Source organism: Hemitrygon akajei, chromosome 25 (genome assembly GCF_048418815.1).
Source record: "Hemitrygon akajei chromosome 25, sHemAka1.3, whole genome shotgun sequence".
Classification (NCBI taxonomy): Eukaryota; Metazoa; Chordata; class Chondrichthyes; order Myliobatiformes; family Dasyatidae; genus Hemitrygon; species Hemitrygon akajei.
In genome coordinates this window covers 27,849,312-27,870,401 of record NC_133148.1, presented here as the reverse complement: position 1 = coordinate 27,870,401, position 21,090 = coordinate 27,849,312, and the positions used below count along the sequence as shown (strand labels likewise).

Genomic DNA, 21,090 nt, shown 5'->3' with positions numbered 1-21,090 from the left:
CCACCAACCGGTATGTCTTTGGACTGTCGGCGGGAACCCACGCGGTCACGGGGAGAATGTACTAACTCCTTACAGACAATAGCAGGAGAAATATCTGTTGAAAATCTTATTATCTGTACTCTTTAAAGAGTTTAGTCAGCTTTATCTCATCCACTTTTTCTCCCTCTTCAGTTAATTAGGCTGGAGTAACTTATAGAGTAGATGAACTATATCGTATCAGTAACATATTTGTTTTCTTTATTCGGTTTCCTAGTGTGAAAACTCTTCCTCTATGAGATGGCAGATGGCACTGTACAAGGACATTTCTGGCAAAGCCGAAGATAGCAACAATCCTGAAAAGATAGTGAAGCGGGTGCAGGAAGTCTCTGCCGTCCTGTTCCACCTGGAGCAGGTATAGACATCCAGCAGATGTCATCTCTGTTTTGTTGTCAGTCATCCTGAGTGTGTGAAAGAGTGCACCTATAAAGAAATGGAGCGTAGAAGAATGAGGGGAGTCTTGATAGAGGTATATAAAGTTATGATGGGTATAGATAGAGTGAATGCAAGCAGGCTTTTTCCCATTGAGGCTAGGGGAGAAAAAAACCAGAGGACGTGGATTAAGGGTGAAGGGGGAAAAGTTTAAAGGGAACATTAGGGGAGGCTTCTTCACACAGAGAGTGGTGGGAGTGTGGAATGAGCTGCCAGATGAAGTTGTAAATGCGGGCTCACTTTTAACATTTAAGAAAAACTTGGACAGGTACATGGATGAGAGGTGTATGGAGGGATATGGGCCAGGTGCAGGTCAGTGGGACTAGGCAGAAAAATGGTTCGGCACAGCCAAGGAGGGCCAAAAGGCCTGTTTCTGTGCTGTAATGTTCTATGATTCTATGGCTAAATAGCAACATTGGTGCTGTATTTTTAAATCATTGTTAATCTTCCTCCACCTACCACCTATACTCTTTCCACCTCCCCAGAGAGGGACCAATATCCTTGCAGGGAAATTTGCTAATGCTTCACGAGAAAGTTTGAACTAGATTGGCATGGGGGTTGGACTCTGAACAGGAGCAAGTTATGGGATAATGCAGTAACCTGTGAGAAGATCAGGATAGCCAGGAACTCAGTAAAGGCAGGGAAAGCAATTCTAATTTAAACTGTATTTATTGCAATGCTGGAGGTTTAACAGGTAAGACAGAATAACTTGTGTGGATTAGTTCTGAGGACTGGGATGTTATAACCGTTGAGGAAACATGGCTGAGAGAAGGACAGCACTGGCGCTCAATATTGCAAGATACAGGTGCTATTGGCATGACGGAGGTACAGGGAAGTGAGGAGGGGGTATAGCCTTTTTAAAAAGGGAAGACACAACGACACTACTTAATGATGACATCCTGGGGTTTATCCATCTTAAAAACAGGAGGTCCACTCTCATGGGACTATATCATAGACTCTCCAACAGCCTTGAGAACTTTAGAGAAATTGGTTACAGTTGTAAGAATAATAGGATTCTATTAATGGAATATTTTTAATTTCCCCAGTACTGACTGGGCCACTCGGGGTGGAATTTGTGAAATGTGTCCCAGAAAGTTTTTTGAGTCAGAATATAGAAGATGCGGCTCACGAGGGGCCACTACTAGACCTCCGCGAAGGGAACGTGGCAGGGCATGGATCGGAAGTGGCAATCGAGGAGCACTTTGGCTCTAGTGACCAGAAGTCTATCATTTTTAGATAGTGATGTGAAAAATAGGACAGATGCACAGCTTCTAAGCTGGATCAGGGCTAACCTTGGGAGGATTAGAGAGGTTGACTGTATATGAGCCTGTTTGAAGAGAAACGAATGAATGGGCTGTGGGAGGCTTTTAAGAGTGAGATAGCTAGAGCAGCATTTTCCTGTTCTGCTGAAGGTTAAACCTGGCAGGTTTAGGGATGATGAAACTTTGGTCGAGAAAAACAAAGAAATCAAGAAATCCCAACAAATAGGAGGTTGGGATTAGATCAATCCCTTGATGACTGTAAATAAAAGAGTAGAAGATTTTACTCTTAGGAGAGCAAAGAGAGGATGTGCGATGGACCTGGCATTTAAGACCTATACTTAGATCCACTGGAAAGCAGGGTGTGCCGGGATGAGAGAGCCTGATTTATAGGGAGAGATTGGCCAGGCTCTTTCTGTATTCCTTGGAACATGGAAAAAAAGAGGGGCCGAGCTTATTAGAAATGTTTAAATCTATGAGAGGCATAGATAAGGTAGATGACACCAGGCTTCTTCCCACGGCAGGGTAGACCAAAGCTAGAGGGTCTTGGGGTGAGATGGAAAAGAATTAAAAGGGAACCAAGGGACAGCTTATTCATGCAGAAGGTGGTGATTATATGGAACGAGGAAGTGTCTGAGACAGGAAAAATAGCTGGGGAGAGGAGTCTTGCAGAGATAAGTACCAAACCCAGGAAATTAGGACTAGCTAGGTGAGCACTTTGTCAGCCTGGACTCGTTGGGCTGAAGGGCCTGTATCCATGTTGTATTGTTCGATGACTCTGCAATATATTCTGTCCTATATTAATTAATTAGCTGACAAATTTGTCAGTAGGTACTTCAAGAAGATATCTTAATTTCAAATATCACTGCCGTGATAGATTCTGCGGTCATTGACTACGAAATGGAGTCATAATATGTCCGCTACATCTAACGTTATACCATCAAAATACTGATTGAGAGCAGTACTGTTTTTGACTTGCCAATAATCATTGATGTTTAGACAGAGCATCCTTTCAAGTCCAAGAAGATGGTTTGGTATAAGCTGTTATCCAAGCAACGTCGGAGAGCTGTGGTAGCATGTTTCCGCATGACCCCTCTTTACAACTTGCCAAGGTAAGGTATCACAGAAGAAGCACAGACGCAGAGAAAATCTGCTCTGTTTCTGGTTGTCATCCGGTAGGATATCCATGTACGGCTGCTGCTTATTAGATTTTGCTTGCCCGTTGGCAGTGAATTAAGCCGACTATCCTGCGGTCAGCTCAGTTTAAGGTGAGGGAGATGTTTTACATTTGAACAAAAGGAAAGCAAAGCAAGCACAGGGTTTCGGAATCAGGAATCAGACAGGGCCCTCGAGGAACATCGAGGAAGGAAGAAAGGACTTAGAGAAGCATGAGGACTAAAGGAGGCATGAAACATCCATAGCGGGTGGCATTAAGGAAAATCCCGAAGCATCTTATCCATTTGTTTTTAAAGCAGGTGGGCAGATAGGGACGGCTCGAGGCCACCAACATTCAGGACGGGATTCATGCCTGGATGAGGAATAAAATTGCATTTGCATTCCCTAATGAAGAGCACATGGAGGATAATGAGATCAGAGAGAAGGAGGTTGCTATAATAGGGCACCTTGATATCAATGATAAGGAGATATTAAGTCTTTTGAAGAACATTGAGGTGGATAGATCTAGAACCTAGTAGTATCTGCCGTTGGAAATTGTGGCAAGAGAAGAGATTGCTGGAGCTTTCATGAGGACCTTTATCCACAAGCAAGGTGCCAGAGAATCTGAGAATAGTGTCAATTAGGATTAATGCAGCACATTTTAGGCCAGTGAGCCTCATACTGGTAAAGAGGTTGTTGTAGGAGATTCATAGCGATGTGATTTACTCACATTTGGAAAGGCATGGACGTATTAGGCATACTTTGTGGTGGTTAAGTCAGGTTGTATGAATGATTGCATTTTTTGAGGAAGTGATAAGAAATTATTATGAGGGTAGAGCAGTGGATGTTGTCTACATTGGTTTCATTAAAACATTCATCATAACCCTTAAGGTAGGCTGATTCAGAAGATTAGACACATAGGATTCATGCTGGCTTGGCAGACTAGATTCTAACTTGGTAGAAGATGGTGCAGAGTGGTGGAGGGGTTTTGTTCTGACTGGATGTCTGTGACTGGTAGTGTTCCAATGGGCTGAATGCTGGGGCCTCTATTTTAGTAGGGGGGCTGTTTAGTAAGATTGTAAATGACACACAAATGAGTGGAATGTGGATAATGAGAAAGGCTGTCAAAGGATATAGCTGGATGTAGATTAGTTGGAAATATGGCTGGACGAATGGCAGATGAAGTTCAATCCAAACAACTGTGAGGTGTTACCCTTAGGGAGGTCAAATGTAGGAAGAACCTAACGAGTACGTGTCAGGCCCTTGGTGTATAGGGCGGTAGTTAAGGTGTATAGAACTTTGGTTAAGCCACATTTGGAATATTGGATGTAGTTCTAGACACCACCTTACAGGTAGAATGTGGAAAATTTGGAGAGAGTGCAGAAGGGGTTTATCAGGATGTTTTTAGATTAGAGAGTATTAGCTCTAAGGAAAGACTGGACTTTTTTTAAAGCAGGGAATACAAGGGGTGATTGATAAGTTCATGGCCTCAGGTAGAATTTTCTAAAATTGACTCCTTCTACCTTAGGCCACGAACTTATCCGTCACCCTTGTAGTTTAATTTGGCATTGTAGGCCAAATGGCCTGTTACTGTGCGGTACTATCCAATGTTATATCAATATGTATGAACTTAGGTTTGTCCAACCTCTCCTTACAGCTCATACCTTTAATCTAGGCAGCATAATGGTAAGCATCTTCTGCAGCCTCTCCATAACCTCTGCACCTTAGAATGCACTACTCCAGATGCAGCTTCACCAGAGTTTTATAAAACTGCAATATATATTCCTGATTCCACTTTCAGAGAGCGATGGAGTTGGACTCTCTGTACATCGATGCTGTCACAGACCTTGCCATCATCTGTGAACATTTGATCTCCCAAAGTGCAGCTCCTCACACTTGGCTGGATGAAACTCCATCTACCAATTCTCTGCAGCTGATCTATATCTGCTTTCTCCTTTGGCATCCACAACACCGTCAATGTTTGTCATCTGCAAACTTACTAACCCAGTCATCTACAATTTCATCCAGGTCATTTTAATATCACAAGCAGCAGGTGCCCAGGGAGATCCCTGTGGAACACCGCTAATCATGAACCTCCATCCATATTTGCCTGCATTTATCTTCTTCTCTTCCCCACTCTGGCTTCTTATCTCTTCTCACCTGCCTATCACCTTCCCTGGTGCCCCTCCTCCTTCCCTTTCTCCCATGGTCAACTCTCCTCTCCTATCTGATTCCTACCTCTTCAGCTCTCTACCTTTCCAACCCACCTGGCTTCATCTATCACCTTCTTGCTATCCTCCTTCCCCTCCCCCCCCCCACCTTTTTATTTTGTTGTCTTCTCCCCTTCCTTTCCAGTCCTGAAGAAAAGTTTTGGCCTGAAACGCCAACTGCTTGTCCATTTCCATGGATGCTGCCTGACCTGCTGAGTTCCTCCAGCATTTTGTGTGTGTTGCTTTGGATCCCCAGTATCTGCAGAACTTCTTGTGTTCAGAAATTTTATGTATTTGATACGCACAGTACATATTGTAGCCTAGAATTTCAGTTACTCCCTGTGCCTGAAGAAAGAGGGCAAGGGCGTACCTGATATTACGCCTGGGCTTATTGCCATTATTTTCATGTCAACCCTTCTGTTTAGTAATTAGAGCTCCACGATCTGATTCCGTTTTCCAAGCTGTAGGAGTGAGACTTCAGCTGAAGAATGTTGATGTTTGGCTCTGTTGATTGCGTCGTTTGATATAGATTTAGCAATTCTTGCATCTTAAAGATTGCACCAAGAAGCTGATAAAAGTGTTTAACGAAAACCTCCTTTTCTCTGCAGCACTCAGATGTGATTAACTTTGGTGCTGAATAACTTGTAAAGCAGCTTTATGGCACAGAGACAAATGTAGAAATTTTATCCTCTTCTCTCAGACCTAAAGTTAGCTATCACTTCATGAACGCCTATCTGGAACTGTGGCTTCGCAGAGCGTGTGAGGAAACAGACTTTGCAAGTCTAGTATACCTACTGATGGTAACGTAGACTTTGCGTAACAATCTCTGGCACTAAATCTTAGAACTAGCAATGCACATGGTCCCTTGACAAGTATGTTGTACAATTGCTGCAAGATCTGATGGTCAGAGCAACAAGCTGAAGAACTGAAGTCGTTCCCTAATTCTTATTAGAGCAAGTCGAAACACAAACTAATTTAGCCAGCATTAATCCAGTGTCAATAGTTGGTCAGATGTGAGGGTGTTATCAATGACCAGGCATTCCCAGTTTCAAAAATGAAGTGGAATTGAAGGTGAGGTAAATGAAGTTGTAGTTTAAAATAAAACAAAGGGATTCTGAAAGGAGTGTCACTGCCAGCAGAAAGTAAACTGAACTGATTTCTTTTTACCATTGGAATAAATCTGGATTCATCCTGGCAGTCAGAAGACTTTCAGTTAAGTGGTTTGAGCACTCATTATACTTCCACAGTAATTTCAAGGACACTATAAATAAAATAATATCATATGAATGACAAGCCTTAGAAAAGGCTTAGTTGTAACCTTCTTCGTTTTACTTGCAGTTACTTGAACCTATCGGACAATAGCTGCACTTAACTATTGTCACGAATGTAGGCGAACAGTCACAGTCATAGTGGAGGCATTTACTCTTTCTTGTTCTCTGATCTATCAGCGGAGCAAAATTGTACAAATGCTATCTCTAACAATTGTGTGATAAGATAGTTTAACCACTAAGTCATGTCTTTATTCCCAAACCCTCCTGTTTTCGATCTCACCCTTCCTCAGGCACCGAGCATGTAACCTCTTCATCGAAGGTTATAGAAATTCTTGGATTGACACCGAGGAGCATTCGTTTGAAGATAAACTAATAGATGATCTGGCTGTAAGTACTGGTTTCTGTGAGCTGGCATGCAGCTGTGCTGTACCAGTACGTACAACCCTGTTTCTGCACCATCTGCTGTCGCTTGTATTTTTGCGTCAAGTCTATGGCAAGCAATGCCATGTCTCTTGTCTTTCTGTGTTGCATCACTGGAAACCAGAAATAGCTAAGTCCGTGGAATGAAGCCTTTTGTATGGCAGAGCTATAATTAAGGCTAAACTTTGTTTTTTAAAAAAACTTACAAAATTCTGCAAATCATTCTTCTTGATGCTTATTTTTCCTATTTATCCTTAACTTGCCTAGTTTCCTGCCGAAAGAACATACATGATGTCTGAAAGTCTTGTTAAGTTAGAACTAGAATTATGTGGGCATTAAGTAATACCAAAATAATTAGAAAAATTAATTGCATATGGGATGAGTAGGATGAATTAATACAATTTGAAAAGAAAACTGTGCTTTAGGTATTGATTAATAGAAGAAATATAGTAAGATTATCTACCTACCTGAATGATTGGTGCATGTTACTTCATTTTAATGTCCTCGAATTTGCTTTTGCCCATAAATGAATATCCACTTTCTTTCCGTCGTAGCAGACCATTTTTTTACAGACCTAATTTCATCCTGCATAACGTTCATAGGGTTACGGCAATCTCCATAATTATGAGCTGAGCTCGTAACACTGCAATTAAATACTGCATCCAACTTTGTTAAGCAATCATATAATTACTGCTGATCGGTGATACAAAAAATATATTTCACTAGAATGTAAACAATGGTTCTTTATACTTTTAAAAGATCCAATTTTATTCTCATCTATTCTCAATTTGGATTTTATACCAATTTTAAAAATACTTTGCCACAAGTAGCCAAGCACTGAGCCTGAATTATGGAAAAAATAGCAGACAAAGGAATGCCACACTAATACATTAATTGTTGCCATTTTAATATTTAATATTTTATATAAACTGCAGTTTCATGTGGTCACGTACAGAGCAGTTGTCATACAGTGCATCGATAAAAATTGGTGAGGATGAAAAGGGATGTGCGAAATTTCTGTAGCTTCTTTAGGAAATAGAGACGTGGGAGACTTTGTTGGCCGTGTCACCTCTGTGGTTGGACGAGGTAGGTACTTGAGCCTCTCAGCCTTCCTCACCTCAGCACCAATGATGTAAATGGGACGTGTGCGCCACTCCCCCTGTCTGAAGTAAATGACCAGCTATTCTGTTTTGCTGACATTGAGCCTGTTGTGTCAACACCGAGTGAGAATCTTAAATCGATAACTCTCGATCAAAAACAGCAGGTATCTGAACCTGTTCCGTACTAGATGCTTCTCCTTGGCGTAGATGGTATAACGAAAGTTCATTCTAACCATAGCAAGATTTCCAAGCCTGGAAGTTTTGCATAGTTTATAGTAGTTGCAGTACAGAACAGTACAAATATAAGTAATTATGCTTCAGTGGAACCTCCTCACACCCCTCTTCATTTTCTCTCTCGTCTTTGTTTCGCATTTCCTCAAATGCACCACGGCCAGGTGCCTCAGTTATCTCCTGTGCTGTTTCCTGCACTCTAATCACCCTCCTTGTAAATGCCTAGTTGAACGAGATTATTGGCGAATCCTGCATTTACGCCAAGTATCCCCACAGTGAAAACATTGTCAACGTCCACCCTGTCAAACCTTTTCATTTCCATAACCTCTCTCTGGTCAAACAGCTTCATACCTCAGCCTGGTCAGTCTTTCCTGGGTAACCATAAAAATAGTTGTACCACCATGCCTCCCTTGTTGTAACGATACCAAATCGATGGATGACTGAAGGCATTGGGAAATGAAAACCCGTGAATCAGATATTGAAAATGAAGAACAATTTGCATATGGTGGAAATAATAATAATAAGATTATTGTGGTGGTGCAGCAATTAGTGCTGCTGTCTCACACTCCGAAGACCCAGGTTTACTTCTGACATCGGATCCTGCCTGCGTGGAGTTTGTATGGCCTCATGTGACTGCGTGAGATTCCTCCAGGAGGTCCAATTTCCTCCAGAATCCATAAGATTCGGTGATTGGTGATCGTACTGTGCCTCAGTTCACTCTCCCCCTCTCCCAGCTTATTGGGTGCTTCTTTTCCAAGGTCTCTTGTTCTTCCATCTACAGTGTATCACCTATACATTAAAATATCGTCTAACTGCAGATTAGATCCCTACTCAACAAGCTTCAGGCAACACACACAAAATGCTGGTGGGACGCAGCAGGCCGGGCAGCATCTATAGGGAGAAGTACAGTCGACGTTTCGGGCCGAGACCCTTCGTCAGGACTAACCGAAAGAAAAGATAGTAAGAGATTTGAAAGTGGGGGAGGGGGGGAATCTCTTACTATCTTTTCTTTCAGTTAGTCCTGACGAAGGGTCTCGGCCCGAAACGTCGACTGTACTTCTCCCTATAGATGCTGCCCGGCCTGCTGCGTCCCACCAGCATTTTGTGTGTGTTGCTTGAGTTTCCAGCACCTGCAGATTTCCTCGTTGTTTGCGTTTTCAACGAGCTTCTGAATGTTTTCTGTATTTTACTGCAGTCATGAGCTACTGACAGCTCTAAATTGCAACATTGTGTGTGAGTTGCTCCAAGTTATTGTTTTCTGAAAATAATAAACTGTAGCGGCCCAAGCACTAATTCATGTGGGACGTCACTTCCCATGTCTTGCTGGTTTCAATGGCTTTCAAACAAGTTCTAATCTATAAAAGAATGCAGAACTAGCACAGCTCTGTGGAATACATGCTTGAGAAAAACAGTAAATACTGCCCTCTGCAGGTCAGGATTAATATTGCAGGCTGATGATTCTTCACTTCAGTGATCGCTCATCTAAATAAGAAATTAACTCTGCTTCTCCCGCCACAGATGAGGCTCTTAATTTACAGCATTCCGGCTTTTTGCATTCTTAACACCTGAGGCATTTTACTTTTGGAATATATGTTTCATTCCCAGTTTCTAGCTGTAGATATATAACATTTTACACACACAGTGGATTCCATTTAATTGGGCACATTGGGACTAGTATATTCTGGCCCAATTAAAGGACTGCTCTAATTAGATGAAGTTTTATGGAAACAGTTAAAATGTATATAAAAAATAATCCCAAAAGTTCAAAGGTTCATTTTAATATCAGAGAATGTATACAGAGAATGTAACCTGAAACTCTTACTCTTCACAGACATCCACAAAACAGAAAACCCCATAGAATGAACGATAGAAACATCGAAGCTCCCTTCCCCTTCCCTTCACACAAGCAGCCCCAAAAACATCGACACCCCCTCCACTCGCACCATCACGCCCTCCCAAACATGCAAGCAACAACAGAAGCCCCCCCCCCCCAAAGTGACCCCGAACCAGAGTCTATCATTACCCAACACTTTGGTATCTGAAAAAGGCTCTCTCTCTGCATTGAGAGAGAGAGGTGGCTCTTGTAACAACAAGGGTGGAGAGCAGCAGCTCACTGTTCCAGTGTTACAATCTTCCATGTTGCCTCTCCAGGTCCTCCCATCTTGAGAACCGACAGGCTCTCACTCTCCATCAAAACGGGGGGGGGAATCGCCTGCCTCTGACAGCAGCCGGCCAATAGCAAACACGCTGCCTGCTGTCCCGGTGTTCCAATCTCAAAGCTTCAACGGGTGAGATCAGCGAGGAATGGGGTCCTCCACAGAGCTGCTCTCTGACTTCCAACTTCTTTCCCTTGGAATTTTCCTCAGGCATTTGCACAAGCTTCTCTGACCTGAGTTTGTCCTTTTATTATGCAGTAATAAAGGAACATTAGCCATCCTCCACGCTCTGGTACCTTGTCTGTGGCTAATGAAATTAATTTAAAATTAACGTAAATGCTCCCGAGTTCCTTTCCAAATGAGGTGTATCCTTGTACAGGTGCCACCTGCTCCAGAAGTTATCCCAGTGATCCAAGTACCCAAAGCTCTGTCCCTCTGTACCAGCTCTTCAGCTAGCCATTCATCTGCCCTATCCTAATTTCACCCTCACCAGCAAGTAGCAGAAGATGTAATCCTGAGATTAGAACCCTAGAAGTTCGATTTTTTTTTTAACTTTTTGTCTATCTCTCTAAATTCACTCTCCAGAACTAGTTCTTTGAACCTTTCTGCCCTTCAGAATGTTCCTGATCCAAAACATTCCTAATCCTGTAACTAGGGAGGTAACACACCATTCTGGAGAAACAAGAAACTGCAGATGCCGGAATCTGGAGCAACAAACAGCGTGCTGGAGAAACTCAGCGGGCCAGGCAGCTTCTGTGCTGATGCAAGGTTTCGACCTAAATTGTCAACAATTTCTTTCCTCCGACACTTGCTGCATGATCTGCTGAGTTCCTCCAGCACATTGTTACACCATTCTAGTGTCTCACTCTCAGCTACAAACATGTTTTTCTGTGCCCTCATTAACGAATCCCCCCACCACTAACATTCAGAATCAGGTTTAATATCACTGGCATAGTCATGAAACTTGTTAACTTTCCGGCAGCAATACATGATAACATAAGAAAGTTTGAAGTTAATAACTCATCAGGGGTGATTGATAAGTTTGTGTCCTAAGGTAGAAAGAGATGAATTATTAACTTCAAACTTTCTGCATAATCATTCAAAGAGTTGAACTGCACGTGCATGTAACGAGAGCTGTATAACTCATCTCCTTCTACCTCGGGCCACGAACTTACCAATCACCCTTGCTGTGGACACTTTCTGGAGGTCCAAGATCCGTATGCTCCACGACCGCTGGACTAAGTGTGTAAATGTAGGAGGGGACGATGTTGAAAAATAAATGTGCTAGGTTTTCTAAAATTGACTCCTTCTACCTTAGGCCACGAACTTATCAATCACCCCTCGTATGTGGGCTCCAGGCCTGCTGAGTTCCTCCAGCATTTTGTGTGTGTTGTCTGTCAACTGATACTTAAATCAAGATGCTCAATTGACTCGAGCCTAAGTCGAGCCATTGTATATGGATGGAGAACAACAAACTGTGAGCCTACCAAGCTTTAGTCTTCATACACTCCTGTTTAATAGCAAGGCCTGGATGACATGCACGGTGTGAGACAAAGCTGAACAGCTTCCACCTTTGTTGCTGCAGTCACAATCTCAGCAATTCCTGGCCGGAGAAGGTCACTGACATAGAAGTCCTGGAGTACACCTATTCCAGCAGCACACAATCGTTCAAAGCCAGCAATGTTTACAGCAGATTAACTACATTCATCAGGTAGACGATGGCCACAAATCCAGCGGGTGGTTGTTATGTCTCCCGCTCGCTGTGAAAATGGGGGACGCTTCCCTCTCCCGTATTAGAGAGACAGAGAGAACCTGCCGTTTGTCAAATGCCGGAAGAAATGCGATAGCCTTTGGGGTAACTGCAAGTCTGTGTCTTCTACCGCCTAGCTCACACATGTGCTCAGTAGTGATGCGTTTTTTTGCTGGGGGGGGAGTGGGGATCGTTGCTTGCTGCCACTTACGTGCGGGGGGGAGGACTTTGGGGTTCTCACATTGAACTATCGTTCATTCTTTGGGGCACTTCTCTCTTTTTGTGGATGTTTGTGAAGAAAAAGTATTTCAGGAGGAATATTGTATACATTTCTCTGACATTATATTGAACCTTTGAACATTCATAGCTCCATAAGTGAGATAGGGAGAAGGAAGTCACCGACAGACAACTGGTGAAGGGTCTCGGCCTGTAACGTCAAATGTTTACTCGTTTCCGTAGATGCTGCCTGGCCTGCTGAGTTCCTCCAGCGTTCTGTGCGTATTGCTTTGGGTTTCCAGCATCTGCAGATTTTCTCATGTTTGTGACAAACAACTGTGCTGTTTCGGCCATTAGTCAGGACCTGTAGGAGGCTAACCACTCAGGAAGGCAAAGAGAGGTGGTACGTTTAGCTAACTAAAGAAGACCAGCAAGTTTTACATCTTCTTAATCCATTGCCTTCGTCTGCAATGAGAAGCAAAGGCCGCCGTGTTGGCGGGATTTCTGGGTAATCCCAGAGGAGATTGAACGTGGAGCTGAGCGACTACAGCAGAAGTGATCAGAGGAACCACAGAAAGCCACCATCCTATCTGAATGTATAAAAGCTTGGCATGGCAACTGCTCGGGACGTGACCAACAAAAAACTGCAGAGCCTTGTCTTATCTCTACTTCTCACTGCCTCGGTAAAGCAGCAGCGTGATGAAATACCCCACCCACCAGAAATTCTCTCTCCTTTCTCCCATTAGGCAGAAGAAACACATTTATTGTTACTGTTTTCTCAATGCACCGTGTAATGATTTGATCTGCACGACAAGCTTTTCACTGAATCTCAGTACACGTGACAATAATAAACCAATTTACCAATACTAATCCTACCAGGAGAGAAGACTGGCAAAGAATTTATTCAGTTATTTCCTTATTTGAAATGTCTTGATCCTCTAATCGGGCTCACCGGGCTATAGTTCCCTGACCTGTACAACGTCAGCCACTCTCACCCACCCACATCACCCATGGCTAAAAGTGATGCAAGTACCTCTGCAAGGATTTCCACAGTTTCTTCCCTAGCTTCCCACCAGGACCAGTGATGCACTTGGTCAGGACCTGGATATTAACGTACTTTAGGACTGCCCATTGCCTCTTCTTTGGCCCAAGACATCACAACTCACTTTTCTCAGTTCATTAGCTTCCATGATCTTTTCCACATTAAACGCTGAGGAGAGTTTTTTTCCAGCAATTTGTACAAATTCTATCCCATCCATGTTCTCCCAAGCCTTCTCATTTTATATCCTGATAACTAGGTGACCAGCCCAATTCCCCTTTTGTATTACTCTGATATTTTTTCACGAGATACTCTTTGCCGTTTGTTAAAATCTGCTGTCATTTATTTCTTGAAAAAGAAACTTAAGGTAATTTCCCCTCTCCTTTCTTCTGGGAGCCATTTTTTCTGCTCCCTTTTCCAGTAGTTTGTACACTTTATTCTCCCAGCTGTGCTGAAATACAAGGGTAATGCCTACCACTGTAAGGCTCTGATAATCCGGCACCTTCAAGACTTTGGTGTTACTCAGCTGGCAAATTTTCCGGACTTAATTTCCAGGGTTTTAAGGAAATGCAGGAATAGAGTCCAGGTAAGTTTTAAAGAAGCGTGGGAACTGGGCCCAGGTGAGTTTTAACAAAGCAAGGGAACTGGGTCCAGGTGAGTTTTAACAAAGCACAGGAACTGGGCCCAGGTGAGTTTTAACAAAGCACAGGAACTGGGCCCAGGTGAGTTTTAACAAAGCACAGGAACTGGGCCCAGGTGAGTTTTAACAAAGCACAGGAACTGGGCCCAGGTGAGTTTTAACAAAGCACAGGACCTGAAGCCCTGGTGAATTTAAAGGAAGTTGGGGTCTGGACTCCAGGTGAGTTTTAAGGAAGTGAAGACCCTGGAGCCCTAGTGAGTTAAAATGGAGTGTGGGAAACATCATCAAGTGATCTAAATGTCAAGCCATCAGGATACCCGATCAAAAGTTATCTGAGTTTTCATTGCATTATCGCTACGTCTGGGTGAAGGTGCAGGAGCCAAAGGTCGAATAGTTGGAAGAAATCAACCAGCAAGTAGTTCATTAAATAATGCTGATGAGGTTCTGAGATGGTGTTCACTGTTTGTTCTGCTAGAGTGTTGCAATGGCTTTTGATCAATTTTATATGCTAAAAATGCCATGATCTGCCCACTCTGTCCACATCCGCCTGATGATACTCCAGAATGATTTGCCCCAACAGGTGCACATAACATAATGAGCATTTTGGAAGATTGAGGACATTTGTAGGACTTACATCTTTGCTCCATCTAACCAATTAAAATATGAAACCTATTTGCAGTCAATCTATTCTAACAGAAGAAGGTCCAGACACGTTGCAGGAAATCCATCCAATTGAATAGCCATTTTGCAAAGATACAGTAGGAACTTTTTATAAAATAATACATCTGCTTAGGATGTATTTCTAGAATTTAATGTATAAAGTTGCCTCACGAAGTAATTCTTCCTCTGCTGAATCTAACAGTTTATTAACAGTGGTGTATGCATGTTTATTAAAAAATATCACTTCATGTAGGTCATGTCTGCCTAGAAAATAGAAAAATACAGCAATTTATGTAACATACTGTAGATAATGAGTATGGTTTATTTGACTGAATGCAGAATCTGAGCTTGCAAGATTTTGAAACAATTCCTCAAGAGCTTGTAAAACTTGAATGATCTAATTAAAATATGGATCGGGAATGCAAGAGTACTTTTGCAGAATACTGCATAATAAAGGCCTTGCATGTATTTGTGTGTGTGTGTGTGTGTGCGTGTGCGTGTGCGTGCGCGCGCGTGTGAAGTTCTATACTGGAGCCCGACGGAGTTTGCTTAGCTCTTCATTCAAGCTTGATGTGCCTTGTGGCTGATTTGTCAACAGAAATCGGGTGAAGAGGAAGAGGAAGAAGAAGAGACAAAAGAGTCAAAGCCTGACCCACTTCACCAGCTGATTCTTCACTTTAGTCGCACGGCTCTAACTGAGAAAAGGTGTGGGTTTGCATAGTCACTTTGTCAAATATTTTTAAAAATACTTGCAGCTTTTGTTAAAATGTCCCACTGTGGGTTTAATGGAAAGGGTGAATTAATGCTCCCTTCACTCTCATCAGAGTTGTAACCAATCTCAAGCGATTAAAATAAAATTTCTCATTCAGCCCACTTTAGCAATCTCTACATAAGAAGTTCTAAACATCTTAACAAACGTCGGACTGTGCCCTGATGTTTTGTACAGCAAAAGCAAAAAGTACTGGAAGTACTCAACAGGTCAGGCTGCATCTGTGGGAAGGAGAGACACTCAGCATTTCAGGTTTCTTTACGTTCTAACGAAGGACCAGAAGCATTACCTCACTTTCCACAGATACAGCCTGACTTGCTCAATATTTCCAGCATTTTTTTTAGCTTTTGTTTTAACTTCCAACATTTCTGAATTTGTATATATATATTTCATCATACTTGCATTCTCAATCAAAACAGCATAGAAGGATTTCTGATAAGAATCTTTTTTCAGTATGAGTTAACGACATTGTAGAGGTTTAATCTCTATACAGTTATAATAATAAAGGGTGACTGCCTGAAGTATGAGAACCACAGGTTAAAATTTGACTGTGTGTTTCCAAGTTTTTCAATAGTGAGAGTTCAGAAATGGAGAAACAGTTTATGCATCTGACTCATTGTAGGAAGGATGTGGAAGCTATGGAGAGGGTGCAGAGGAGATTTACCAGGACGTTGCCTGGTTTGGAGAACAAGTCATATGAAGCAAGGTTAGCAGAGCTGGGACTTTTCTCTTTGGAGCATAGAAGAATGAGAGGGGACTTGATAGAGGTCTACAAGATTAAGAGAGGCATAGATAGGGTGGATAGTCAGTACCTGTTGCCCAGGGCACCAATAGCAAACACCAGAGGGCATTTGTACAAAATTAAGGGAGGGAAGATTAGGGGAGACATCAGGGGTAAGTTGTTTACACAGAGGGTTGTGAGTGCCTGGAATGACTTGCCAGGGATGGTGGTGGTGGCTAGAACATTAGGGGTATTTAAGAGCCTCTTGGACAGGCACATTGATGAAAGAAAAATGGAGGGTTATGGGGTAGTGTGGGTTTAGTACTTTTTTTTAAGGATTATATGGGTCAGCACAACATGGAGGGCTGAAGGGCCTGTACTGTGCTGTAGTGTTCTATAGTTCCATGGACTAGTAAGTACTACCATTTATATTCCAGAGTTTTCTCCCAGTCTGCTAAACGTGTCACTGTTTCAGCATGTTGTGTGTTTTATTTCTGTGCATTTGTCGGTGTGAATAGTGATGGCCTTTGGCTGGTAGGAGAGCCAGCAAGTAAAAGTCTCATTCACAATGGAGTAGATTAATTAAGCATTGACAGCACTAAGTTGTCTTATTCTCTCCAAAACTCTGTTACTTTGGATTGTTATCAATAAAAGATACAACAATAAAACAACAGGATTTCAGTTCGATTACACTCAGTGAATATGGGTGCAGGAGACAGAGCCACCTGCTGGGAAATCAGAATTCAGTTGCAAATGCAATCCGTGTAGTGGAATAAAAGTAAATCAGACAAGATCATCGGAGAGTTTTAAGAAAAACTTGCAACTTTTGTTAAAATGCTCCACAGTGGGTTTAATGGAAAGGCTCCCTTCATTCACATCAGAGTTGTAACCAATCTCAAGCAAGTCCAACAAAATTTCTCTTTCAGTCTGCTATAGGGAGTTAACGTTTAGGTAGAGTTAATGTTTCAGGTTGATAATCTTTCAGTTAATTTTAAAATTCAACTTTGGTAGCATAGTGCTTTACACATCGCTTCGCCGTGCCGGTGACCTGGGTTCAATTCCCACTGCTGCCTGCAAGGAGTTTGTACGTTCTCCCCGTGACCGCGTGGGTTTCCTTCCACAGTCCGAAAGCGACCAGTTGTTAGGTTAGCTGTTCATTGCAAGTTATCCTGTCATTAGGCTAGGATTAATTTCAGGATTTAAATTCAGCCAGAAGGGCCTATTCTCCCTTATATGTCAATAATAAATAAAATATATATATTATGAACATTTTGCAGAAGTAAATTTGTCAATTTTAAATTGCCATATATGTCATATTTTAGAATTGTAAAAAATAAAAATGCTTTTTGCTTCACTTTGTTTTCTCTGTGTAGAAAATATATCAGTTTCAAGGACAGGCTAGTATAGTGAGGGTAAGAGATGCGTATTTAGCTGCCAGTTGACGGGAGCGGTCACTTGTCTAATCGAGATGTAATGATGTATCCTTGCGTTGCTTTAACCCAATAGCAAGTTTACTTGGGTTTCGGTGTACATCAGAAACATTGTTTTTCTAATTCCCCTCAGCAAACTGGAAATGGACCATCTCTACGTGTCGTATGCTGATATTATGGCAAAGGTAAGTACAGCCATTTGTTCTAATGAGTATTTGGAACAATTTCATCAGCTACAGTTGTAGAGTCATATGGCAAAGAAAAGGGCCCTTCAGCCCAACTAAGGCATACTGACCAAGATCTAAATAGTCCCATTTGCCATATCCCTCCAAACCTTGCCTAACCATGTATCTCTACAACTACTTTTAAAATGTTGTTAATATGCTTGCATCAATCACTTCTGTTAGCAGCTTATTCCATGTACTGACTATGCTATGTGTGGGAAAAGTTGGCCCTCAGGCTCCTATTAAAGCTCTTCCCCTCTCACCTGTGTCCTCAAGTTCTCGATTCCCCAACCCAGGGAAAAACCTGTTCACTTTGAAGTACCTGATTTTATACACCCTGTGCTCCAATGCAAAAAGTTCCAACAGTCCTTCAAGTCCTGCCAACATCCGTCTAAGACCATAAGATATAGGAGCAGAATTAGTCCATTTGGCCCATCAAGTCTGCTCCACCATTTCATCATGGCTGATCCATTTCCCTCTCAAACCCATTCTCCTGGCTTCTCCCCATAACCTTTCATGTCCCCAGTAATCAAGAACCTATCAATCTCTACCTTAAATACAGCCAATGGCTCGGGCCCCACAATCGCCTGTGGCAATGAATTGCCCAGAGTCACCACCCTCTGGCTAAAGAAATTCTGCCTCATCTCCGTTCTAAACCGACGTTTCTCTGTTCTGAGGCTCTGCCTTCCTGTCCCAGACTCCCTGAACATTCAACTTTTGATAGGTTTCGATAAGAATCCTCCCCACCCAACCATTCTTCTAAATTCCAGCAAGTACAGGCCCAGAACCATCAGTTGCAGCTCACATGATAATCCTTTAATTCTCGTGAACCTCCTTTGAACCCTCTCCAATGTCAGCAGACATTTTCTTAGATGAAGGGGCCAAAACTGCTCACACCAGTGCTTTATAAAACCTCAGCATTACATCCTTGATTTTATATTCTGGTCCTCTTGAAATGAATGCTAAATCTGCCCTGTGCAATTTCCAGCTTAATGGCAGCTTTCTTATAGCAGGGTGGGCAAAACTGAACACAGTATTCCACATGTAGTCCCACCAATGCCTTGTACGTGCAGCTCCCATGCTCAGTCCCCTGACTGATGAAGGATAGAACACCAAAGCTGCCTTCACCATCCTATCCACTGCGACTCCACTTTCAGGGAACTTGTACTGCTGGGTCCCGCTGCTCTATGATACACCCCGGCACCCTGCCGTTCACTGTGAAAGTCCTACCCTCATTTGGCTTCCCAAACATACAGTATCTGAATTCACTCCATCTGCCATTCCTCAACTTAGCTGCCCACTGATCAAGATCCATCTGTAAATCCTGACAACCATCTTCACTGTCGATGATGCTACCTATTTCAGTGTCATCTGCAAAACTACTAAACATGCCCTGTACGTTCTCATCCAAGTCATTGATTGATGAATCTAGTGCCGAGCCCTGGGGATCACCACCAGTCCAAAGCCACTGGCCTCCAGTAATATGTAGTCTTAAAGATCAAAGTTTATTGTCATTTGCATCTTTTGTCATTGATACTCCTTTGCCACACTGGAAATTCAAATTTATCCAAGTTATATTTTGCTTACTATAGCCTGGGTTTTACTGTTTTTGTCCCTCAAATAATCTGCAAGATTCCAGCTTGTGATCTCTGATGACTATTCTGAATTCTCAGGGTTTCAAATCATATTGATGATTGGACAGGACTCCTCGATACCTTCTGCCATCTTGAATTTTTTATTGCATCACGATCATTTATAATTCCAGAAAAGAGTGTATCAGAGACACAATCAGAGGATATACAGTTGAATGGGGTACAGCTGCTGAACAAGAAACACCACAAAGCCCTTTTCTCACACAGTTATCCTCTTCTCGATGTGATTGTCTCTTTGTTTATATCAGAGTACTGAATTTCTGGGACATTTTAAAAAAAAAACTAAAGACACTATTTAACCACAGCAAGGGCATTGTAGAATATTGTTATATGTTGCACCCTAGGGCCACTGTTTACAAGATTATGAGAGGCATAGATAGGGTGGATAGTCAGTACCTGTTTCCCAGAGCACCAATAGCAAACACCAGAGGGCATATGTACAAAATTAAGGGAGGGAAGTTTAGGGGAGACATCAGGGGTAAGTTTTTTACACAGAGGGTTGTGAGTGCTTGGAGTGACTTGCCAGGGATGGTGGTGGAGGCTAAAACATTAGGGGTATTTAAGAGCCTCTTGGACAGACAGACAGACATACTTCATTGATCCCGGGGGAAATTGGGTTTCGTTACAGCCGCACCAATCAAAAATAGTGTAGAAATATAGCAATATAAAACCATAAATAATTAAATAATGATAAGTTAATCATGCCAAGTGGAAACCAGTCCAGGACCAGCCTATTGGCTCAGGGTGTCTGACACTCCGAGGGAGGAGTTGTAAAGTTTGATGGCCACAGGCAGGAATGACTTCCTATGACGCTCAGTGTTACATCTCGGTGGAATGAGTCTCTGGCTGAATGTACTCCTGTGCCTAACCAGTACATTATGGAGTGGATGGGAGTCATTGTCCAAGATGGCATGCAACTTGGACAGCATCCTCTTTTCAGACACCACCGTCAGACAGGCACATGGATGAAAGAAAAATGGAGGGTTATGGGTAGTGTGGGTTTAGTACTTTTTTTTAAGGATTATATGGGTCAGCACAACATGGAGGGGCTGAAGGGCCTGTACTGTGCTGTAGTATTCTATGGTTCTGTGGTTTTACTTTGTTGGGTTAAAGTTAATATCGCTGAATGGAGCTTATCTGTTGCTTTCAGAGTTGTCACATTAAAGAAGAAGGTGAAGAGGAGGAAAATGAAGAGGATGCTGAACTTAGCTTTGAAGTAAGTCTGTAATGAACCACAAAGAGTCTCAAACACAATAAGCTATTAGTTCCACTCAGAGAACTGAACGTTTGGATCCCGTCACACTGACCGCAACTCCTGCACGCTGTTCCCTCTAAACGGCAGCAGAGTGCGGCCACGCGGGAATCGAATGCTCCCGTGCAAATATTCTTTGTTGCCGCACGGCTGGAATTTTCTTCAATGCAATGTTTTATTAAAGTGCTGCGCAGTTTTCAGGCCTTTCCTGCTCAGAGCAATGGTTGGTCTGCACAGCTGTAAAGAAGAAACATTGCCGGAGTGTTGCCCCCAAATACTAAATTTGTATTGGAAAGAGATCTATCCTCCAACCACATTTCATTGGTTCTCACAAGCTATGCTATGTTTAAACTTAGAAACAATTAGAAGTATTATATATGATCCTTCTATTAGATTTGAAAAGACTTAGAGGCCATTTATTCAACACTTCCACATGATGTAATTTGACCTTTTCCAAACCTATTTCT

The 21,090-nt window shown here is 42.4% G+C and overlaps 1 protein-coding gene across 6 annotated transcripts in view; it reads left to right on the top strand.

The window, feature by feature from the left end:
• Positions 1-21,090, top strand: part of LOC140716481 (ryanodine receptor 1-like) — a 560,721-nt gene that overhangs the window by 417,350 nt on the left and 122,281 nt on the right. For all 6 annotated transcript variants that reach the window (XM_073029249.1, XM_073029247.1, XM_073029248.1 and 3 more), the window contains 6 exons: positions 254-391; positions 2,727-2,839; positions 6,654-6,750; positions 15,174-15,280; positions 17,629-17,680; positions 20,522-20,587. In XM_073029249.1, the coding sequence (XP_072885350.1) occupies positions 254-391; positions 2,727-2,839; positions 6,654-6,750; positions 15,174-15,280; positions 17,629-17,680; positions 20,522-20,587 (573 nt within the window). The remainder of the gene's footprint in view (positions 1-253; positions 392-2,726; positions 2,840-6,653; positions 6,751-15,173; positions 15,281-17,628; positions 17,681-20,521; positions 20,588-21,090) is intronic.